This window comes from Schistosoma mansoni, chromosome 2 (assembly GCF_000237925.1).
Source record: "Schistosoma mansoni strain Puerto Rico chromosome 2, complete genome".
Taxonomy (NCBI): domain Eukaryota; kingdom Metazoa; phylum Platyhelminthes; class Trematoda; order Strigeidida; family Schistosomatidae; genus Schistosoma; species Schistosoma mansoni.
Window position 1 is genome coordinate 13,611,497 of NC_031496.1, and position 17,765 is coordinate 13,629,261.

Here is a 17,765-nt window from a genome sequence, read left to right on the forward strand (position 1 = left end):
GGACGAAAACGCGCGTCCTGGGATTCCACTGGCTAGCCACTATCCATCTTTGCTTATAATGCTTCGTTATTAAGGCTATATCGAGGCAATACACACAGTATGCACATATGCCAATTACAAACTGACCAGTTGGAGTCTTAAACATCAATGGGAAAATTCAAACAAACAATACTAAGTGAATGTTTAACACTTAGTTTAATTATTATCGAAGATTCTATGTATCTCGAGTATCAGGTAAATGGAGTCCTAAAAAATGAATTTCGCTTATCTCTGGTTATGCAGTATACAGCTTACTTTTTTCAAAAAGGAGCTCGAACAAATATATGACGTCCAACTCAAATTTCATAGACATACTCTCTCACATATTGTCTCAGTGACTTGAACTTGTAGACTAGCTAAAAAACTTTAAGATCATTCACTTCACTAACCACGACTACTACTATTATTGCTACTCATAATATTATGAATGAGAACACTAATGGGGACAACTGAGTGTATTTGAATACAAAATTACAGAATCACTTGGTAAATTCTGAGAACCATATATTAAATAATTCATTTGCAAAATGTTCATCAATTGTCTGAGAATTCATCGTATCTACATCAATCATTCTCTGTTCTCGTTCTCTTCTATTTTCTCAACTTTCTGCCTTCAGGCACTCCACTTTCTATTGAAGATACATACTACTTACATTTATCGACATCAGTAGCACACACCACAGTAGTAGTACTACTACTACAACTGTTATACTTATATTATTAATAAAACTACAGTAAGTGTACCAATGAAAATGATCTATCATGTGTGACCATATACTTTACAGGATAGTGTAAGTTCACATTTAAATCACAAAACAATTAGACATGTACATTACACCTAGATTCTGCCTAGTATTTCTCAAGTGTTAATCGATCTGACTAAGAATCAAGAGAATTTAGCGAACAAAAGTTTCTTTTCGACAAAATTGTTTACTTAAAATGTACATTCGTATTTGAAGCTGTTTGGTAAATATATAAGTCAATAGAAAGACAGAAAATATTTCGTCATAAGGGGATTCAAGATTTAAAATATCAGAATGGGTTACGTAATAATTAGGGTGTCAGAGAAGTAATAGGAGGATGGAAATAATTAACAGGTCAAAGTTATATGAGATAATAGTCCACTTGACAGGTATGAAGAAAGATGAAAACGTAAAGGGCATAATAACAATTGAATAATAATTATGAAAAAAATGTTAAAGGATAATAATAACTGACTATGGTTCAAAATTACGAAATAATAGTAACAAAACAAGACCAAAACATATTGCAGAAGGGAATCAGGGTCAAGGATAGATGAGAGATTGAATGCATCGTTTTCACACTAGGAGTTTGAGCTTCACTTGACGGATCTCCAACGCTTCAGCAGTGCATAAGTTTTGAATTTGATCTCCATTCTACTCAGTTCCTTTGATTGTGTAATTTATTTTGAAGGAAGACTCTTTTGGAGCAATGTGTTCAGAGGTGATTAGGTGCTCCTGTATCGAAATAATGATCGCTTTGCATTCTTCTTTTAAGAGCCACGCCGGGTCATGTTCATCATCCTATTCTTCTCTGACACCCTAATTATTACGCAACCCATTCTGATATTTTAAATCTTGAATCCCCTTATGACGAAATATTTTCTGTCTTTCTATTGACTTGTATATTTACCAAACAACTAAAAATACCAATGTACATTTAAAGTAAACAATTTTGTCGAAAAGGAACTTCTATTCACTAATTCTTTTTTATCTTGATTCAATGACGTAATGGCTTCTTTTAACTAAGCTAATCCATTTCTTCACAACAATCTAATCGCCATCAAAAATTATAATTCCGTGCATGAAATTTCATCAAATAGAAAGAAAAATCATTTCTATATAAAGTCAGATATGACAACGGGAACATCAATAAAACAAGATTAACATGCTTCGTATTTTTTGTTGAAATAGTTAAAATACATTATTATTATTTTGTGCATTTAAAAGAGATTAAGGATAAATTATCTAAACATATTTTAATGGTCTAAAAGGTTTGGCGTCACATACTGAATACCTATAAGCACATTCTTGACTGATAAATCCATCCGCTTCGCAAGTTACTTCTATTTATTCACCAAAAGTAGTTGAGTTGTCTTAGTAACACTGAACAAATAACCTCACTTAGTTACACGTTCCATTCGGCTAGGAACTGTAATCCATCCTAGATCTAAAGATAAAAGAAATCTTGAAGTAGAAAAATATGTGATGTTCTGTTCTTCACATCAGCTAACGTTCTTTTAGTAGATTCTGAATAACCACTCTGATTGATATGTAACTAATGACAAGAATTGTGTTCGTTTAATTCTAAAAGTTGATAGAACTCTATCGGTCGATTCACAATTCAACTACTATTCGATAATACGGTATATTTTGTTTGATGTTGCCTAGTTAAAGGCTATTGCTAGATAACCATGAACATGGTTTCCAGGTCCATGGGGACTTGTCAACAGAAATGATCTATGAGTCTAGCATGACTGATATTTAACATGGGATTAAGGCTATTTATACTGGAGACACTATATAATAATGACAATTCCAACATACAACCAGCAAATTAATCAGTGACCATTCGTAATCCATTTCAAATTATTTTGCTTTCGTTTCACGGTCACTACAAAATTATATAGGATTATGTTATCTGTGAAGCAGTTTCGTGTTTCATTAAAGTACGATAACACATACCGTTAGCAAATACATATCAGAGCGACAAACATTAAAGTGAATATTTGCGAACGAAAAACATGTACTACTAATTATATATTGAGTAGAAAGTTAGTTGAATGTGAACATTCGAAAGCATTTTAACAGCCGGTATAACTATTAACAACAAAAACAATTCTTCATAATTAATTCTCTTTGTGAGTCATTCATACGTATTTCTTCTTTTTGTTATCCTGAGAGAACAATACAGAGATAATGTATTTACACCTTTATTGTAATATCAATTAATAACAGCAAATCCCTTTTATATTAGATATTATATCGTGTCATTCTCTAACACCCATACTTTATATGAATTTTCAAGCTTGAATAAATTCGCTTAATGAGTAAAAGCGTAATATAATGCTTTGATAATCCTTTCTTCCTCTATTTTTTTTTAATAGTACCAATTACTTATCCATACTAGGACTGTATGGATGTCATGACCTAGTAAACTGAGGAGTATGTATTATTTCCTTAAATACCATCATGGCTTATAATGCTACTAATAACAGCATAATTCATACGGTTGGATGAATTTAAAACAAGTTTTCTAAAAACTTATCACCTTTTTAAGCATAAAGATTTTCATCTCATAGGACATGTAAACTCTAATCCCTCTTTTTCTAAAGGATTATATTTCCATTTTTAAATTTATTGCCTGAATTAATTTGTTTCCTTGACCATTTGCTTATATGAATGAATACTGGTAAAACCATGAACATGTCAGTTTTGCGATGTACAAATCAATTAAACAAGCAAATAATCGATGATTCTGACTAGTCCAGAGGGATAACGCAACTCAGCATTAATTACTACCAAGTAATCTTGCTTCTATAAGTCATTCACAACCTAAATAGTTTGGTGGTAATATTTCTGACTGTGATATTGACTGATAAAAGTGTGGATTCCTATAAAAAAGCCATTTCTGTCAAAGTTGTCATATATGCCTGAATCCTGGATTTAGGATTCCATACCAACTGCTGTCAACTACCCTATATATATATGGAGATAGGCATAAAAAAACCTATTTTGTAAATGCTACTAAGGTTTATAATTTAGCTTTAAAAGTGAGTTAGTTTTTAGCTCTGATAGCTGAGTTTATATACTTACTACAGATGCAGCTCATAACTTACATGTACTTTTGGAGATTGAAATCACTAGATGTTTCATTACAAGGTTTTTGTTAGATTTTAACGAAATTACTGAGCGGTTGGTAATCACTGAACGTTATTAGTTAATAAAATGCTTTGATTAAATATTTGTTAAAATTTAGTCAAACGATTAAAAGAAGGGAATACCAAAGTAAAATACCCAAAGATTAATCAGAAAATCCTACTTACTCACCAAAGAATAACGGTGCCTCATTGCAAAGATTAACTTGGGACTCAAAGTAACTTTCGTATCTCAATAATACTGTGAAACTTGTCTTTAAAAGTTGTTGATTTCGAATCTATGTTGATACAACTTGAGTGAAAAAGATTCAAAAACAAAGAATACTACAATCTGGAGTAATTTTTGCTGTTATGTGTTTTACACCGTACTTCAAACAGACAGACATCATCAATATAGAACCTAACACAGATTAATCTTCAGTTCAGATACAACTTTGCGTTCGGCTTTTAAGAATAATTATTATTAATAGTGTGATGTGTGCTACTGATGTCGATAGATATAAGTAGTATGTATCACCATTGGAAAGTGGAATGCCTGAAGGTAGAAGGTTAAAAAGATCAAAGAGAACAGAACGAGAACAGAGAATGACTGGTATAGAAACGACGAAGTCTGAGACAATTGATGAACATTTTACAAATGAATTATTTATTGTATAGTTCTCAGATTTTATTAAGAGATTCTGTAATTTTGTATTCAAATACACTCAGTTGTCCCCACTGCTGTTTTCGTTCACTACTATAGTATTTATCTCGAAATTAAAACTACTTATTAGATAATTCCTGATAATTAGATACATTGCTTTTGTCTAAAACTCAATATAATACCTTAAGAACAAAAATATAGGGAACTAGAAACTCAAGTGATAAGCTTCAAACATTATGACCAAAAAGCAAACTAGCTTCTAATCATTAAGTGAATCTCCGCAGAATAACTAACCACATATTACTTATATGATAAATAGGTATAAGATAAATTTCTTGAAATTGCAATGATTAGAAAATCATTAATGAAATTCAATAAGAGTTGTAACAATATCGCATACGGAGTACAGTCAAAAAATGTCCATCCATAAATTTAAACTCAATTTTTTAGTGATATTATGAATGATTCAATACATGAAACTTCCAGATACAACTTCATTTAAGTCTCTGTATTTGTACTACTGAGTAGTCTCATACAAAAAATTAGAACAACACATGTAAGCGAACAATTGTTTTCAATTAGATCGTCATCAGGCTTTACTCTAATTGATAGTGGTCATAATATAGGTAAATCGAAATCAATTCGAGTGATCTATCATATACCTCAATCATTTCTCAACGGAGTTCGTTCCCGTCTCCTTCATATGGCAGAAGCCATAGGAATCCGTACACTCCACCCCAATTTATGTGTACAGAAGAAATTCGTAATCCCCCTATCCTTTCCATGGCCGGACATAACTTAACAAATGACATTATTATTATTTTTTTTAAATTTTATTTTTAATTTTGTTATCATTTGAATTCATTTAGTATTGTTTGTTTGAATTTTCCCATTGATGTTTAGGACTGCAACTGGTCAGTCTCTTATTGGCATATGTGTATACTGTGTGTATTGCCTTAATTCACAAGCATTGTAAGCAAAGATGGATAGCGGCTAGCAGTGGAATCCAGGACACGTGCGTTTCGCCCTGTTTGGGACTCGTCAACTGGATGTACCTGCATCTCAGAATTGATGTTCACCCTGGGACTCGAACCTATATCGAGGCAATACGCACAGTATGCACATATGCCAATTAGAGACTGACCAGTTGCAGTCCTAACACACCGATGGGAAGATTTAAACAAACAATACTAAATGAATTTAAACTTCACCCCAATGGACAAGCACGTGGCTATCAGGACTCAGTAGCTGAATGGATAACGCGATGGTGTTTGAAGCGAAAGGTACTGGGTTCAAGTCCCAGAGTGAACATCAACTCTGAGATGCAGGTACATCCAGCTGACGAGTCCCAAATAGGACGAAACGCGTGTCCTGGATTCCACTGCTAGCCACTATCCATCTTTGCTTACAGTATTTGTTATCATTTGTTTGTAATTTTCTGCCTTTTTCCACTTGTATTTTTCACTATCTAATTACTTACCTACTTCTTATTACATAATGATTTTAATGTTTTGTGATTACTATTCTAGTCTATTTACCCACGTTTGACTTCCTATATCCTATGTTTAACTATAGATAAGACTTTTGTTATCGTAATTTAATATTCTTACTACTATCAGTACATCAGTCTTCCCACTATCAACTTGTACTTTTACCTATTATGCTCGGTGACGTATTCTATTTCATTGTGATTATTGACTCAGATAACCTTGATTGATCTAACAATTTCGTATAAATATTCATGTACATTAGAGTAAAGCCTGATGACGATCTAATTGAAAACAATTGTTCGCTTACATGTGTTGTTCATACAAAAAAGAAAAGCTCTTTAACTGTTAAACAAATGATGAGAACAAACTTCAAATCAATATTTCCCATGTTTTCATGTTGTGTATTTTTTTTAAAAATCTAGAAAGTATAAATAGATGGTATCACAAGACATCATAATTAATGTTTTCTTGATTAATGTGTGATTGATCTATCAAATGATATTTCTTTATTGGTAATGAAGAAAGTAATTTATATGTAATTAACTGATATTTATGATTATCTTCATGACTGAATTAAAATATAATATTAAGTCCCAAAACAATATATTTCTGATTATACTATAAATTCATATGCATGGATACCTGTTATATCGATTGAGTGCGTGCCCTCGTTAATATATGACGTTATAAGACCGCCAATTAGAAAGGAGTGAATTATCGATCAGAGCAATGATACACAAAATCGGTATGAGCAGTTTTGATCACTTATCAGTCCTGCTTTCTGCCCAGCCCAGTCAGTTAAATCCAGAAAATCAATAACAGCCTCTGCAATATGAATCATTATTCACAAACATACTGGGTTTATATACCGAACAGACAGACCACATCATACCATAAAATAGAAAATAATATTTGTACAAGATTTGGCCAAATGTGGCTGTAAATGTGGGGAACAGTAATTAATAGACTGGGTATAACTCAAGAATGGTAAATCATACAGTAATAGTCTATGGGTCAAAATAAAGCTCATAATAAAAGGGACATGAATATGAATAGTTTAGTTACTTAACAATTATACAATAGAAAATATTGGTCTATAAATAGTCCTCAAAGTTACCATTCATAATTCTCCACGGGATGTAACAATACTTTTATCAGAATGATGATAAATTTCATTAATCATTCACTTATCACTTACCTGAACTTCAGAAAATAACATGATCACGATTTAAAATCAATTAATAAGAAGCCTAGGTTTAAGGTTTCATGTTACTAGGTAATCATTTTCAAATCGTATTTGGAATCTAAGCCAGCCAACAGCATTCCTAGAAAAACTGACATAAGATAGAATGATCATATATGATTAAATATCAAGAAACTGGTCACCACTCAGTGAATGAATAATCTAACTCCAGTAATATTCATGATGCATCCAAATAAACCATTATATTTATTAGCAAAGACGGATAGTGGCTAGCATTGAAATTCAGGATGCGCGTCTCGTCCTATTTGAGACTCGTCAGCTAGATGTACCCGCATCTCAGAGTTGATGTTCACTCTGGGACTCGAACCCAGTACGTTCGCTTTAAAAGCCATCGTGTTATCCACTCAGCTACTGAGTCCTGATAGCCACTTGCTCGTGCAATGGGATGAAGTTTAAATTTACTTAGTACTGTTTGTTTGTATCTTCCCATTGATGTTTAGGCCTGCAACTGGTCAGTTATTTTTACGTTTTCTTTATTTTCAATCTCTTCTTATTTTAGTAACTTAAAATTCAACAGTTTAAATTGATATAGATCTATTCTGAATCTCATGTCTGTTTCTTGACAATTTGTCTAAATTATAACTATTTTGTTAAGATTAGATTTAAACTAAACTATGCATATATTTACTAAAATACCTGTATACTAGATTACATCATAAATTTAATCTTCTAACCAGTATTTACATATGCTGAATATATAAGAAATTATAAATTCCACAAATATAAGTATATTACCCCCCCCCCTTATATCAATTTTTACTAATATGTAAACATTTATTTGTTTACATTAGACCTACAATTTTGTCGTTTATTTTAAATATATATAAATGAATCATTGACTAATGTACAATCTGTATTTTTAGTTTCCATCTGTCAACATTGACCTAATCTATGGATAAATAAACTGAAATATTTCATTGAATAAATAACTAAATAATCATATTCAAAGTATAATTAGTTTTATATCCGACTCTATATTACCTTACTCTATTCAATACATCTTTTAATATTCTAAATGTAATTAAGTAACTGTAAAGCTTTTATTGATTAACATGTAGACATCTTTATAAATGGTGGAGAGAGCTAGTTTTTACCATGGATTGATAACATTTTTGTAGATGAGCTATAGAAGTTTCTATTGAGAAACTTATCTAGTAACGGTAAAACATCTCAAAAGTGAGGTAGACGTTACTGATATAGAGTCTTATTAAAAATTACTTGAAGTTAATAATATGAAATAGGGGTTTTTTGAAGCAATATTGTGAAATAACGAGCAATATTTATAGCTCAGGACAAGAATATTAAAAAAGAATATTAGAGGTTTTGTGTTCTATGAGTTAGAAAATTCAACTGTTGAATTTTAATTACTCTTTTAGACATGATCAAAATGTGCTTTATAAGAGTAACAAAGGCTTCAAAAATAAACCACGCAGCTCAAAGAACACGAGATTGACATATTCTTACTTCCTCCTTTGAACAGTCTATTGGATTCGAAGGTAAATTTGTTAGAATTGTAAATATTGACCACTTTGAGGTCTGATGAACTAGTTCAAAGATTAGAATAAACGCACCATTGCGTCTGAGAGTTTTGAACATGATCGTGATAAGAATTTTGTACACGTATAATTATGCACGGGTCTAGGACTAGAAATAAGATGTTAGAGTATTCAACACACTACCATGACTACAGACTATTACAGCTAATGTCTAGTATCATTTTAAAAATGATTTAGCTGAAAATCATATGTTAAACAGCTATAGTCATAACAAAAGCACAGGTTACTTTTGGTGGCTCTTAAGTCGTAAAATATAATGGTGATTACAAATGGATCTCGATCATTTACATACTTGGAGAATACCTTTTTTATGAGTTCTGTATAAACATAGGACGATGAATTTTAACTAAAAGCCAAACAACTAAAATACATGAAATTAGAGAAAACATTGAATTTGTTTTATAAAAATGAATTTGATGAATGACCATGGATTAATGAAAACATTAATATGTATCCAACAAAATGTTACACCTTTCCCACTGGTTTCGTTTGTGAATTGTTTTTCTCAAAAATCATAAATTTCTTATTCTTTTCATTATCCTTAAAAGAAAAATGGAATACATTTTTTGAGTTAATTAAAAAAATTGAACTTTGATTATCATTTTTTTGGTATTATCAAATACATCTGTACTTTCCTATGAAGTATAATCAAAACAATGTAAGTGTACATGTATTTTTAGTCTTAAATAATTATGTATATAATGTCCATATGCAACGAGGGAAACCTTTTCATAGTGTTAAATGTTTCAAATGTTAATTTGTATTTGAACAACCTTATGATAAGCTAAAATAAATGTAGTAACTTTGGAAATAATTATTTTAGATTGATTAATACCTACTAAATATTCAACTGTTGAATCTTGTGACTTGTTCAGTTTAGCCTACAGCAATTGTTCAATTCAGAACGAATAAGATTCATCTAATTTGATTAGGTCTTGATTCAAGCTCGGCCACTGATACATAAAATACTCCGATAATTTTCCCGGAACTATGAAACTTAGAGAGAAAATAGGAGGGAAGAAAAAGCTTTGTATTCAACGAAGAAGAGAAAGATGTAAAAGAATTCTGTAAATATTGTAACAAATCATGATCTCGGGATATGGAAAATTAACAAACTAAAGTGATAACAGCCGTTTGCAAAACATCAAAGGTTATACTAGTAAATGAATTAGAAAAAGTGTACTCGCGGTTATCGCAACAGGAAAGACATAGACAGATATTCACAAAAATTAAACTTCAGGTCTTCCCAGCATTAACGAAAATCATCTTACGCGTTTCCTATATCCAACAGTGAGGTTTCATACAACAATCAATATTAATAATTACTGTCAGTTTACGATACAGTACAGTTCACAATCAAAGTCACTAATAAATTACTGCCTAGACATAAACTAATGTGAATTCATCGGTTTTATTTTTTTGTTACAGTTCGAGAAAGAAAAAAAGTCCCAAAGAATTACTAACACGTTCACAACAGTAAATTTACTTGAGTATTTACAAAAATATCTATATGATCTTAAAGATCCTAAATAGGACGAAACGCGTATCTTGCATCCCATTGCTAGCCACCGCGATCTCAGCTTATAATCATTGTGATTGAAAGCAATATCGAGGCAATCTGCACAGAATGTACATAAGACAATAAAAGACTGATCAATTTCAGTCGTAAACATCGGTGAAGTGATTCAAACAACCAATATGAAAATGAATTAGATCTTAAAGATTTTTTTTCATGAACTAAAGATCTGTTGAAAAAAATGGATTTTGAACATAACAGCTGTAATATCACTCTCTGGTTACCAATAGTTTCCTTACTAATGATATTATTTTAATGGAAACTATCTACAAAACTACATAAAACTTTCAAAATAAAACATTCACTTAAGAATAACTAATCATATTCTAGTATATTCTATTGGAAAATTTAAAATAACACTGTCTTGAACTCTTTTCGGAAAAAAACGAAATCATAAGTAGTTGAATTCATGAGTCAATTGAAGCTAGACAGCCATGAAAATCTGGAAGCACCGGACAACCGTTTCGTCCTTTTATGGAACTCCTCGGCAATGCGCACCCATGGTCCCGCCTTGCGAGATTCGAATCCAAGACCTATCAGTCTCGTACGCGAACGTCTAGCCTCCAGACCACTGAGCCGGCATCCAACGGTGTTAATGTCTAACTTTAACCGATCCATGAAATTCAGCGACACATCCACCATTGTCTTCAGTGAGTTACTATCTCACATCAGACCTGGTTGGACTCCACTGGTCATTGATTCCCACTAGAACTCTAGGAAATACCTTTTGAGACCAGTTACTGGTGATAGGTCTTGGGTTCAAATCTCACGAGGCGGGATCGTGGATGCGCACTGCTGAGGAGTCCCGCGAAAGGACGAAACGGCTATCCAGTACTTCCAGGGTTTTCCATTATGGTCTAGCTTCAACTGACTCATGATTTCAACTATATAATATTACTAACATCTCCACAAAACCCACTTCTGAAATGAATAAATAATCAACTTCACTAAAAAGTTTTATATAAACATGAATATACCTTCTAGAAATTTAAATTTTATCATTTTCACCATAAAACTGACTGTTCAGTAATAAGTTTTTTTAGTTTACCTGTATAAGATTTAAAATTAAAACAAGAAAAATATTATTTATTTTACTGTATTAAAACCAAAAAAATGTAATTTGAACGGCAAGATCTATTACCATTAAAATTAGAGAAGATTCAAAATATATGGAATTTATGATTGGTAAAGTTCAATATAAATAAATATATCTATATTCATATATCAAAACAAACTTTCTATATAAATCCTTATGATTTATCCAATCCAACATGATTATTATGTATATACCCTTGAATAGGTTTAGTTTAGTTGTTATGATAAAGATCATGGTATTTCGAATTAATGAATTAAAAAAATAAAATATCATTTTTAATTTATATATTCCCCTAAGATTTATATGATTTTTGTGTTGTTTTTTGAATGGTCTTATTTTGATGGGAAATGCAAGAGAAAAACAAAGTGAATAATTCAATGATTTAGTTAAATAATGATAGAATATAGAAAAATTATCCTTTCGATATTGTAATAAAAAAATACATTAGGTATTTCAAAATTAAATGAATTCAGTGTTGGATAAATCTATTAAAACAAAACAATAATCATATTATATATAGTTGAGATCATGAGTTAATTGAAGCTAGACCACCATGGAAAACCTGGAAGCACTGGACGGCCGTTTCGTCTTATTGTGGGACTCCTCAGAAGTGTGCATCCACGATCCCGCCTAGCGAGATTTGAACCAAGGACCTATCAGTCTCACACACGAGCACTTAACCATATTGCATCATATTGCATGATTTTTTTTCATTTTATTTTGTCCATTCCTAAGAATCTGAAACTGTTGTCGGGTAATACATTCGGTTGAATTTGATTTTTATGACAGCAAACAAATTATTATGAGTGATTTATTGATTCATAGAATAATTTCGACTATTATCCAATGACTGGATTGTAGAGATTTCGATGAGACTATAATTTATGGAGAACCCTTGAGCGATGCTAGAGTGACCTTCAGAGTTTCCACCTAATAACTAGGACTAAATAAGGGTTATAAAGCAATGTGAGGAATTAGAATTATGATTTACAGTTGATGGTTATGGTTAGGAATTATATTTACAGTGTTCATCATGAACTGACATCAGCTGTAATGCCAAAACGGTATTTCGCCAAATGGATGAATGGATTTTGTGTTAAAATCCAAGACCTGTTATCTTACGCTTGATGGTTTCGTCCATAAATTATAGTCTCACCGAGATTCCAATTAACTTGGTCTATATTTGATGTGGGCAGTTACATGTTATTTATAAGGTTTGCAAGTAGGTTATGAGAACTTGTTTCAAAATGAACAGAAAAATAAAGGATATGATTTTAACGGAATAAACAGTTCAAGTTGGACAAGTCCTGAACTACACTTCTGTCCTCTTTTAACCACTTTTAAAAGAAAAACAATGACAACCATAGACAGATACGTGGAAATTTTCAGTTCATCTTTTCAATATGATCTGTCCTTGAAACAAATTTTAGGTCGTTAGTTTTCTCTCTCATTAGTAAAATAACATCAAGTGGTATACTTTACGGTTTAATTCTCCCTAAGTTCAATTAGATTAATGTAAAAGACATCTTGTCTGTTGAAAATGTCACACTTGATGCATTTGTCGTAATACCACCTAAGTACTAAGACTACTTGCATTTATGTTTCATCTAAATATTATATATTTTCACTTCTGAACAAATCTAATGTAACACTTCCCCGTTTTCTACTAGGTTCAATATTTTCTTCGTCAACCAAGTAGAGAATTTGATTTGGACAAAAATACAGGCAAATTAACTGTACGTAAAAATTCAATCGACATTAGCAAGCATCATCCAAATGAATTATTTGGAAAATTTGTAAGTTTATTAGACCGTGAACAAAAAGATACTTATGAATTAACAGTATATGCTGAAGATTCTGGTAACCCATCAAGACGTGCAAATACAGTTATACATATTAGTATATCAGATGTAAATGATCATGCACCCGAATTTCGTTATCCTACACCTCATGGTATTGGAAGTTTACTGAATATATCATGTGCACAATTAGGAAGTCAAATTATAGCTCACGTACATGCAAATGATTCAGATACAGGACGTAACGGTGATATTGAATACAGTATTATTCGTCAAAACAGCAGACTACAATTGCAAAAAGTTAAACGTAGTGGTGATGATGATTTACCAACAAATATTCAAGAGAAATCAGAAAACACTGCATCCAGGGGTAAAAATTCTCAGTCAAATCATACAGCCTCACCGGATGTAAAAGAAACTACAGTTGTTCAGGATGGCGTAAATAAAACTGACGAGACTAAAAATATTTCTAATACAAGACATGTTAAGTGGGCTCCATTATCCCAAGTACTTTTAGGTGGACCCACAGAAGACCACTTTGATATTGATAGTTATAGTGGTCAATTATTTTTAATTCATCCTATATTTGATTGCAGCCAATCAGTTGATGTAAAATTATTAATTCAAGCAACTGATGGTGGTCAACCACCAAAATCATCTACAGCTCAACTGACATTACATATTTATCCAGTGACTATGACAAATGGATTAGATAATGAGAATAACCAAAATATTAATAATAATAATGATAATTTTCTGAGTGTTACAGATATTCGACATAATTTAGATTTTAATCGACGTTTAAGTAGCAATACAAATTCATGGACAGATCATAAAAACTCAAGATCAATATATCAACGAGCTGGATTCAGTGTTTCGCCTTCTGGTATAACAAGTAATCAAAGAAACATGAATAATTATCATTGGCCAGCTATTGTTGGCTTGATTGTAGCTATGATTGTCTTAATACTGTTACTATGTCTTATGTTGATTATTTTAAGAAGAAGATTTATTATGGATACTAGAAAGCTGCCCACTAAAGGTATGTGATTATGTATCGATAATAATAACAGTAATATTATTATTAGCATTAAATATAATGATTTAATACAATGATAAATAGAATTTTCAACTTATAATGTAAAGGTTTATGTAACTAGTTTTTGACATTTAATTACTGAACTACATCGTTTAATGAATTAAAACCATCGATGTTGAATTGAATAATAGATACAGTTTAATTATACACAAGCTAATCGAGATATAATATTCTAACTAACCATGAGAATGATTGATATATATATATCCTTGACAACGTTTATCTATCGCATACTGATTAATCATTACTTAATTTGATAACAAGGTTATATTAACAACAAAAAAAATCAATACTTTATTGATTTAAATTTGATTGGTATAGATGAATGATTACTAATTTAGTTTATTGATTTTTATGGAAATGATTGTATTTTCTTTTTAAATTTAAAACTTTCAAATATAAATTCAATAATCAGTTATTTTAAATGTACAAAACTAAGATATATAAATAAAATTTCTACAATTGATTGAAATCAATTCCGTTTTACAAGATTCTACGAAGTAATATGAATTGATCATTGTCAGTTGTAAGTTATAAGCAAACGAATTATTGATTCTTTTCTGAAATTTGAACTAATGACTGGTATCACATGACTTTTTCATGTAGAATCAATATTTGGAGACTTTGGATGATATGGCTTAAAAGTTGTTGCAATAGTGCAGTTGAATTCACTCTTTATCCTATCTCAGGTGTTAAGTTTTAAAATTATTTCGTACTTTCTATTCTGCGAATTCATTCTCTTATCCCAAACCATATCATCTATGTTGAATCTATCCTTCTGTCATCAATACTGTCACTAGTTCTACCATTCTTTCTAATAAATCCATCCCTCTGTGGTATAGCAAGTTGGACGGATGCATATATGTCCCGGATTCTACCCTGTGTATAGCTGACTCGTCGATCCCTTTTTCTGTGTACTTATATATAAAAACCCAGCACCATCATTTGACCATTTTAAATTTCATGTACTATATCTAAGGTTATTTTTATCTGAATCAAACTCTAGAGCTAACTAATACACTTACAAGCAAACGTCACTTTCCTTATAAGCAAAATGTTTGCGAACTTTAATACCTCGTAAATGAAACTCATTAAAAAATCAAATCAAAGATATATCTCACTAACAAGTTATTCAGATTGTTGACGAACTTCTTAAGTTTTATTGTCTAGATGGAATTAGCAATTATATCAAAGCTATCGATGAATCATTTGTGTTAGGAAACTAATCACTTCTATGATTGAACGAGCCAATCGAATTACTTTTGTAAGTAATCATTTACTTGGTTACAAAGTCGACAAAACTCATAATCAGACACTGTTGATATACCACTCAAATATCTAATCATTCTTCAAATTATATCGACTTGTAACCAGTGTTACTTTTAAATTATCGGGAGTAGCTTACCTTGCAGATTTCTCATTTACTGTGCATAATATTGTTCAACTTTTAGAACTTGAAGACAAGTTTTCCACCAAATGTTTCACATAGTTCTATGAAATGATATCTATATGGGAAATAAATTCCCAAATAAATTATCCTCTTACTGTATTTAAACTTAAGATTTATCTATCTTCAATTTGACATTACATAGAGTTTAGTAAAGGTGAAAACGGTCCTCAAAACAACACGGTTTAAATTAAGGGAATCTAATAGCTGTAGTGATCTGAATACTTGTTTCATATTAGGTGTTGAACAAAAAGTGGTCTCTTGAACAGTTAAATAGACGACTTACAGTTATCATACCCAAAGGGTTGTCATTTATGCAAATGTTAGCCCTTTGGAAACTAAATAATAATCCATTATGATAACTCAGTATTATAGAGATGTTCATAAGTTCTGTTCTCGTTAGTAAACATAAACACTAATTTACAACTCTGAAAGACAGTTTAATCACTGAAGAAATTTACCAAAAGCTAAAAGAAATTTAAATCAGTGTATTATAGCTCTTTAATTTATTATTGCAGTCGTTATATGCTCTGAAGATTATATTATTTTTCAAACGAATGTAAAAGCATAATATCAGTTCCTGACTAAAACCACCTCAGTCTCTTGACATTTTTTCAAACTATACGAATTGTATGAAACAGAGATGAATGATGGCTATCAGTGGAATCATAAATAAGTCTCAAATAGAACGAAACGAGCATCCTGGATTCCATTGCTAGCCATCATCTTTCTTTAAAGTGCTTGTGACTTAATAACAATATGGAAAAAATCCACATAGAATACACATATAACAGAAAAGACTAATCAATTGCGGTCATAAACATCAATGGGAATATCCAAACAACTAATAAAAAAATGGATTAAAATAAGAGGATCAATGAGAGGATACAAACAAACAATACTAAGTGAATATGAGGATCAAAACTACTTGAGCTGGAAGAAATATCTTTAATTAAAACAACAGGTGTATTTTCACATACACTTATTGTATAGATAAGTATTCTTCAAAGAATGAAAAATTAATGATACCATTCATCATTGAACTTAGAGTAACATAATAATCATATCAATTATTAAATAATATTCAATCATAAAATGATTGACTGAAAATTTCATCCTTTTTCTAATTCATAAATTAATGGACATAATTTTAAGTAAGAAATGAACAATTTTTTATCAGAAGGGGGTTTTGTGGAGATTTTAGTAACTTTATATAGTTGAAATCATGAGTCCATTGAAGCGAAACCATCGTAGAAAACCTGGAAGCACTGGACGGCCGTTTCGTCTTATTGTGGGACTCCTCAACGATATTACTAATTAGGATGGTTTAACCACATGTTTCATTTTTGAATAATAATCTCTAAGGTAAAAAAAATAATTAATGATTGTGTTCTATTTATTTCTTGTTTAAAATTTTATTTAAGAAATACAATAGACTCTAGTTGACAGTATCCATTTTAGTGGACAATTTGAAGTGACTAACAGTTTAAGGACTTAGCCAATGAATTGGAAGTTTCTCTAGCAGAGATTTTGATTATTTTTCAACGAAGCCATTTGATTTTTAATGGTATGTCAGTTGATATTAGCCAATAATTAAAAATCACCCTCGGACTATGCTAGGATCTACCGTAAAGTAATTTGACTTTCAAATCATTGTTTAAAAATTCATCTTCATTAAGACTATCTCAGTATGTCACGGAAATATTCCGTATCTTACAATTTTAAAGTAGCAATGAAAATCATTTAATCCAGGCATTCCGAACTTATGTACAACAACAAAGATTAATTTTACCATATATAAAAAAGTTTAAGAAAGAATTAATAATATTAATACTATAAACTGTTTTTCTAATTCATT

The 17,765-nt window shown here is 30.9% G+C and overlaps 1 protein-coding gene and 2 non-coding genes across 3 annotated transcripts in view; 2 read left to right on the forward strand and 1 right to left on the reverse strand.

Annotated features, from left to right (window-relative positions):
* The window catches only part of Smp_148300 (putative cadherin), a gene marked incomplete at both ends in the record, with an annotated part of 23,451 nt that extends 5,705 nt beyond the window's left edge, over positions 1–17,746 (forward strand). Inside the window, one exon of the mRNA XM_018795757.1 lies at positions 17,660–17,746. Coding sequence (XP_018650037.1) covers positions 17,660–17,746 — 87 coding nt within the window. The remainder of the gene's footprint in view (positions 1–17,659) is intronic.
* Smp_tRNA_01006_Gln_TTG.1.1 lies at positions 5,823–5,889 on the forward strand. Its single transcript has one exon. It is a non-coding gene (tRNA).
* Smp_tRNA_00301_Sup_TTA.1.1 lies at positions 7,624–7,689 on the reverse strand. The gene has a single exon. It is a non-coding gene (tRNA).
* Positions 17,747–17,765: the final 19 nt, after the last annotated feature.